Source organism: Lepus europaeus, chromosome 9 (genome assembly GCF_033115175.1).
Source record: "Lepus europaeus isolate LE1 chromosome 9, mLepTim1.pri, whole genome shotgun sequence".
NCBI classification, from domain to species: Eukaryota; Metazoa; Chordata; class Mammalia; order Lagomorpha; family Leporidae; genus Lepus; species Lepus europaeus.
In genome coordinates, this window is record NC_084835.1 from 11,713,807 (window position 1) to 11,721,790 (window position 7,984).

Sequence of the window (7,984 nt, forward strand, 5' to 3'; positions counted from 1 at the left end):
GTTTATCTGGAAATAAACAAAAGTAACTATCATAGCAGTGAGATAAGACTAACTGACACATGGTTATACTATTGAGACTTACTGTATAGGAGGGCTGATTTGTGCTTTCCTAAAATCCTCATTAGAAATCACCAAGAATTGCAGCACTCTTACTGTGCAGCCAGAACTTCATCAGGATTTTGCAGATTCAAAGGGAAAAACTCATTGCCCTTGACTCTGAAAAAATAAAAATACAGTAAAACTCAGCAAACACCTTTCACATAATGGCAATTTCACTGTCCAGGTCCTGTGGGAGCTGAGCAGTGGGATGCAGGATCCATCCATGACTGCCAGGTCTGCAGGCAGGAACAGTGTCTTCCAGGAGAGGATGAGGGGGCTGCAGTATTCCCAGGTTAGGAGGGTGCACTGGGATTGATCCACAGAGCCTCATGAGTGAGTGGCTATGGCTGAGAGTCATAAAGGTATTAATATTTGTGATAAGTAACTTTTCTTACTTTTTCTTCGTTCACTACATGTTTGTTCGTCCCCCCAAAAGATGAGTGAAGACAATATACTTTCCAGTTTCATTGGTGTCAGAAATGCCTTTTGTTCTGAATTCAGCATTGGGATTGCAGCCAACGCCTTCCTTCTTCTCTTCCACGTCCTCTCACCCTCTCTCCAGCACAGGCCCAGGCCCACAGACCTGGCCGTTGGACACCTGGCCCTCATCCACCTGCTGATGCTGATCACTGTGGGGTTTATAGCTGCTGACATTTTTGAATCTCAGGAATTATGGGATGACATTACATGTAAAGTTGTCATCTACTCATACCAGGTGATGCGAGGTCTCTCTATGTGTACCACCTGCCTGCTGAGCATCCTCCAGGCCGTCACCCTCAGCCCCAGGAGCTCCTGTTTGGCAAAGTTCAAGCACACATCCTCCCGTCACAGAATGTGTGGCTTTGTCCTCCTATGGGCTTTCAATTTGTCCATCAGTGCTCGTTTCTTAGTCACCACTGTTGCTGCCACAAATCATTCATCCCACAATCTTATGTTTGTCACCAAATCCTGCTCGCTTAGGCCCCTGAACTACTTACCAAAGCACACATTTTCCATGTTGGGGATCTTCAGGGATGTCTCCCTTCTAGGACTCATGGCAATCTCAAGTGGGTACATGGTGATATTCCTGTGCAGGCACAAGAGGCAGTCCCAGCACCTTCACAGCACCAGCCTTTCTTCAAGAGCCTCCCCAGAGCACAAGGCCACGAGGACCATCCTGCTGCTCCTGTGTTTCTTTGTGCTCCTGTACTTGCTGGACTGCATTGTTTACTCCTTCTCAGGAATGTTGCAGAAGAGTGACCCAGTGCGTCTGTGTGTCCAGATGTTGGTGGGCAATGGCTATGCCACCATTGGTCCTTTAGTGCTAATCAATAGTGAAAAACGAATAACCAAGTTTTTCAAATCCATATTGGAGAAGCCGAGTAAGTGCTTGATTGTGCATTAATAATTAATGTTGGCTGGTGCCACGGCTCAATAGGCTAATCCTCCGCCTTGTGGCACTGGCACACCGGGTTCTAGTCCCGGTCAGGGCGCCAGATTCTGTCCCGGTTGCCCCTCTTCCAGGTCAGCTCTCTGCTGTGGCCAGGGAGTACAGTGGAGGATGGCCCAAGGGCTTGGGCCCTGCACCCCATAGGAGACCAGGAGAAGCACCTGGCTCCTGCCTTCAGATCAGCGTGCCGGCTGCGGCGGCCATTGGAGGATAAACCAACGGCAAAAGGAAGACCTTTCTCTCTGTCTCTCTCTCTCACTGTCCACTCTGCCTGTCAAAAAAAATAATTAATGTGGCTTTAGATGAGCAAATACTTTGACTGCAAAATGATTCATATTTATCTGTAGGATGTGCTTTCTGGGTTCATTGAAATTTATGGAGTTAAGATTTCTCCTGTTAAGCTATTTACTTTGGCATACATTAATGTGTAAATAATAGGTTACTTAAACATACACCAACTATTGGACAAACCCAAGGCTCCATTTCAAAGCACATGCAAAATAACTGGAGCTTGTGCTGAATTACACACTTTAGGTGACTAAACACAGGTGAGTCTTCAGGATGGACTTGGGGTCTGAGGACATGTGGGGAGAAAGCACAATAAAGGGGCACAGGAAACTCCATGGAGTGGGCTGTGGCTACTGAGTCCCAGAGAGGGTTCTTGTGGCCTTGTGAGTGGACAGAGCACAAGTTAGGAAACAAAAAGGGCACAGCATAAACACCGTGAGGTCCAGCACCTACTGATGTGCTTTAGATACGGGAAAGTGCACACTTGGGTTTTCCTCATCACACACATTGGTTTCACCACTAGGGCCAGCACTGTGGTAGGGCAGGTAAAGCCACTACCAAGTTGCAATGTTGGCATCATATACGGCCGCTGGTCCTCATCCCAATCCAGCTTCCCACTAATGTGTCTGGGAAATCAGCAAAATAAGGGTCAAGTGGTTGGTCCCCTGCCACTCATGTGGGAAACCCCATCGATATCCTGGCTCCTGACTTCAGCATGGTCCCGCCCTTGCTGTTGTAGACATCTTGAGAATGAACCAGCAGATGGAAGAACTCTCTTTTCCTTTCTCTCCCTCTCTGTAACTCTGCTTTCAAATATGTAAATCAATCTTTTGAAAAGCTAGTTAAGAATTTTCAATATGTGTACTGTAAAACTAATGTACTATGAAAGATCTCTACAATTAGAACTGTCATTCACTAATGACAGACACTGAAACAGACACAAAGCAATGGAAAGACTTCCCATGTTCAGGGATTGGAAGAGTATCATTAATATGTCCATATCATACAAAGTGACATACAGATTCAGTACAATCTCCCTGAAATAGCAATAACAGATTTCAGAGAATAAAAAACACTACTAAACTATGAAAGACCCCAAGAGCCAAAGTGAGCCTGAACAAAAAGAACAAAGCAGCAGGAACCACACAACATGGCTTCAAGATGTACCGCAAAGCTGCAGTAATTAAAATGGCACAAAAAAAAAACACAGATCACTAGAACCACAGAGAGACCCTAGAATTAAACATATGCAACTATAGCCAATGGACCTTCAACAAGGATGCTGTAAGATGTTTGGAGAAAGGACAATCTTTTCATTAAGTAGTGTTGGGATTTGTGATCCACATACAAAAGATCTAACTAAACACCATCTCTCACCATGTATAAACATCAGCACAAAAGGGATCTAACATCTCTATTTCAGGCCTGAATGTTTGAAATTACCAGAAGAAAACAGGCAGTGAGCAACCATCTGTTGGCTCAGTCCCCTGAACAACTGGACTTCATCAAACTAAAGACCTGCAAGGCAAAGGAAATAATCTAGGGCAAAGGGACAGCCAACAGGACGGGAGAAGGTATTTTCAAGGTATCCAATGACAATGGACTAATGACCACAATATAGGTAAATGAGACTGAAACTACACTGGAAGGAGTACTCTGAATCTGTCATTCTGCCCTCTGAGTAAAATGAAAAATAATATATTTTTAAAAGATCTATTTATTTGAAGGCAGGGTTACAGCAAGAGAGGGGGAGACAAAGAGACAGGTCTTCCATCTACCAGCTCACTCCCTAGGCTGAAGCCAGATCTCCCACGTGAGTGGCAGAGGCCTAAACACTTGAGCCATCTGCTGATGCTATTTCCAGGCCATTAGCAGGGAGCTGGATCAGAAACAGCAGCCAGAATATGAACTGGTGCCCATATGGAATGCTGGCATAGTAGGCGGAGCCTTTACACACTGCCACAACGCTGGCTCCAAAAATAAATGTTTTAAAGATATTAAACAGTGAAATCAACAAAACTTACAAAAATGCACAAAACATGGCATTAAATAGAGCAAAAAGGACATGTATGAGAGCTTGAACAAGAAGGCTTTGTTCAGAGTCAGCTGAGCATATGCATTTGGCAAGTTAATTTTGCTGCTCCGCCAATGACCACCAAAGCACCACAAAAGTTTTAGAACAAATTCACCAAAAAATGGAATCCACAAATAATGAAGATCAACTGTACTTAACTATATTATAAAGCTGTAGCATTTACCTACCTTATCTACAGAACAGAATATATTGCTAAATCCTGCTGTAGTATTTGAGTAACATTTTAAATATCCACTCTGAAAGCAAATATTTCTTAATTATTGTATAGTAGATAATTTGCTTTTACTCTGTTTCAGCAATATTTCATATCTCTGTTCATTAATACTAAGCACTTTCCATGCACCATGATTTTATCAAGCACAGCCATAAATAAATATACAGTTCTGGCAAAAAAAAAAAAAGAGAGATGGTGATAGGACCCTATCCTTCCCATCTCCAAATTTGGGGAGAGTAGTATCTCAGAATTATGTGTCCTACTATAAGCTCTTTATTCATTAGAAGTCCCTTCCTGTTGTAGTGATTATAAATACTCAGGACATCTTCTGTTAGGAGGAAATTCTACAATGAAATGAATATCATAGACTTCTATGTCTATGTTAGCATTTATGCTTTTCCCCACAGACTTCACAATGAAGATGCACTGTGTCTATATCTGTCATATATTTAGCAGTCTTTCAAATAAATAAAATAAATCTTTAAAAAATACACGAGTTTCCTTTTAAGTCCAGGAAAGAGAGAGAGTAATTAATGGCAGCACAGGACCCATGATGTGCAGAGGCAGGTGGATAATGAGGCAGATATACTGTTTTCTCCTGAGCATATCACAGGATCAAACCTTAATTGCTAAATGTATGAAGTGAGAAGATTTTGTTATTTATGTGATCAATTATCTGAAAAAAGCTTAACTTCTTTTAAAGATTTTATTTATGTATTTGAGAGGTAGAGTTACAGACAGTGAGAGGGAGAGACAGAAGGAATGGTCTTCCTTACATTGGTTCACTCCCCAAATGACCACAATGGCCGGAGCTGCACTGATCCAAAGCCAGGAGCCAGGAGCTTCTTCCTGGTCTCCTATGTGGGTGCAGGAGCCCATGCATTTGGACCATCTTCTACTGCATTCCCAGACCACAGAAGAGAGCTGGATTGGAAGTGGAGCAGCTGGGACTAGAACTGGTGCCCATATGGGATGCCAGCACTGCAGGCTGGGGATTAACTATGGTGCCAGCCCCCAAAAGGTTAACTTTTAAAAATGCCAACATGGAATTTCTACTCCAGAAAGCTGGAAATACAGACCAAGTTCCCACATCATCACTGTATTCTTAAACGATAAACAGCAACAAGGCTTAAACAGTCCAGCTTCTTCTTAGCACATCTTATTATAGAACCACAATTCTCTAATTATCTGTGAATGAAATTCAGCCTATTATCAACATGTGAAAATTTAATGCTGGGATTTTATTCAATAGTATATGCCTCCCAGTAACAGGATTTTAAATAAATAGCTTCTTTGCTTGGGAAGGCATCCAATAACTACATCATAACCATTCTCCATCATGAACTTATCACTTGGGTCATGTGCACTTCCTGACATGGCTAAGACAGGAAGACTCAGGCCCCTGTCGAGAAAAACATTTCTGGCAGTGACGGCCAAGAAGGGATCATCTGTAGAAAGCAATCATCTGTTTACTTAGACTATGAACATATTCACTATGGTTTCCACAAGCCAGGAACAGAGAGAAGGAACCCTGGAACAGAGGGTGTTCAGCGCCTGCTACAGTGGTGCTCACTTCCTCCACTTCCCTGGCAGGGATGGAGCTGCCACATTAGGAGAGCATGGCGCTCTCTCAAGGTGAGCTCAGGAGGAGGACCTCACGGGGACAGCAGTGGCTGCAGCTCCTGCAGAGACCATTGTTTCCCAGGCCCTACACCTGCTCACACATCTACACAATACCCTCACACACGTAGAATCTCTGATAAGTAATGTGCTTACCTATAGTTACAGATGAGAAAACGGGTTTTATGTGTTGAGTAACAGCTGAATGCCACACCTTTAGAGAATGTGAGATTTCATATTTAAATTCTGAATCTATAGTAATTACCATTTTTATGTGTTATGAATTTTTTTTAAAAAATGCCTGTTCAAGTCTTTTGCTATTTTTTAACTGGATAGTTTATTTTGTTGTTGTTGAGTGTTCTGAGAAAATTGTAGATTCTGGATATTAATCTCTTATCAGTTGCATAGTTTGGAAATTGTTTCTTCCATTCCATCAGTTGCCTCTTTACTTTCCTGAATGTTTATTTGCAGTGAAGAAGCTTCTCATTTGGATCCAATCCCATTTGTCAATTTGGCTTTGATTACCTGTGCTTCTGGGGTCTTTGCAAGAAGTCTTTGGCAATGCCAATGTCTTATAGGGTGACCTCTAAGTTCCCTAATAATTTGATTCTAGTTGTTTGATTCTATTTATGTATTTGAGAGGTGGAGCTACAGACAGTGAGAGGGAGAGACAGAGGGAATGGTCTTCCTTCCATAGGTTCACTCCCCAAATGGCCGCAATGGCCGGAGCTGCACTGATCCAAAGCTAGGACCTAGGAGCTTCTTCCTGGTCTCTAAAGTTATCCGGCTGAGAAAAACTGACACAACTGAAAACCATTATACTTAGTGAAATAAGCCAGCCCCCAAAAGACAAGTACATATGTTCTCTCTGATCTGCGGCAACTAATAGAGTACCTAAAGGCAATTTATATGAGTGAAACTGACACTCTGAGATGATTTTAAACAGGACATATTCTGACTGTTGAAGAACAGCATTTTTTTTCTTTATACTATTTGTTAAAATATTTACTTAGTGTAGGGTTAATCCTATGAATATAAATAACTGAAAATAGATCTTTGTAACATGGGAATATGAGTGGGAGGAAGAAGAAAGGTGGGAGCGGGGCAAGAGGGAGCATAACGAAGGAAAAATCACTATGTTCCTAAATCTGCATATATGAAATGCTTGAAGTTTGTATTCCTTAAATAAAATTATAGAATATATATTTAGAAATAAATAAAACTAAGTCAAAATGGGGTGCAATCAGATTGATCCAGATATGTGCATACAGATAGTTGTGGTGACTGATAAAGGTCATAATATTTGCAATAAATAATTTTTCTTCTTTTTCCTCCTCTTTTCTCTTCCCGTAACAATAGATGGGTAAAAACAATATACTTGTAAGTTTTATTGCTGTAAGAAATGGCTTTTACTTTGAAGTCTGCATTGGGATCACAGCCAATGCCCTCCATCTTCTCTTCCACGTCCTCTGGTTCTTTCTCAAGCACAGGCCCAGGCCCACCGACCTGACCACTGGGCACTTGACCCTCATCCACCTGGAGATGCTGACCACCATTGGGTTCATAGCTGCAGATATTTTGAGACTCAGGAATTACGGGACGACATCACGTGTAAAGTTGTCATCTACTCATACCAGGTGATGCGGGGCCTCTCCCTGGGCACCACCTGCCTGCTGAGTGTCTTCCAGGCCTTCACCCTCAGCCCCAGGAGCTCCTGCTTGGCAAAGTTCAAACACACATCCACCCCTCACAGCATGTGTGTGTACTATTCCTGTTGTCTTCAATTTGTCCATCAGTGCTCATCTCTTAATCTCCACTGTTCCCACCAAAAATCATATGTCCAACTGTCCTATGTTTGTCACTAAATCCTATTCTCTTTGGCCCCTGAGCCATGTACCTTGGCACACATTTTACATACTAGGGATTACATACTTCAAGGTTTTCTTCCTTATAGGGCTCATGGCCGTCTCAAGTGGGTACATGGTGACTCTCCTGTGCAGGCACAAGTGGCAGTCCCAGCACCTTCACAGCACCAACCTCTCTCCAGGAGCCTCCCCAGAGCACAGGGCCACCTGCACCATTCTGCTACTCATGAGCATTTTTGTGCTCCTGTACTTGTTGGACTGCACGGTGTCTTCATTCTCAAGCTTCTGGTGGAAAAATGGCCTGGGTCGCCTGTGTGTCCAGATGTTGGTGGGCAACAGCTACGCACAGTTTGTCCCTTTGTATGAATAAGTAG

At 42.7% G+C, this 7,984-nt stretch overlaps 1 protein-coding gene across 1 annotated transcript; it reads left to right on the forward strand.

The window, feature by feature from the left end:
- The first annotated feature begins 535 nt into the window (after positions 1-535).
- LOC133766196 (vomeronasal type-1 receptor 90-like) lies at positions 536-7,386 on the forward strand. Its single transcript, XM_062199915.1, has 2 exons — positions 536-1,460; positions 7,166-7,386. Exons 1-2 carry the CDS (start codon positions 536-538, stop codon positions 7,384-7,386), a joined length of 1,146 nt encoding a protein of 381 aa, XP_062055899.1.
- Positions 7,387-7,984: the final 598 nt, after the last annotated feature.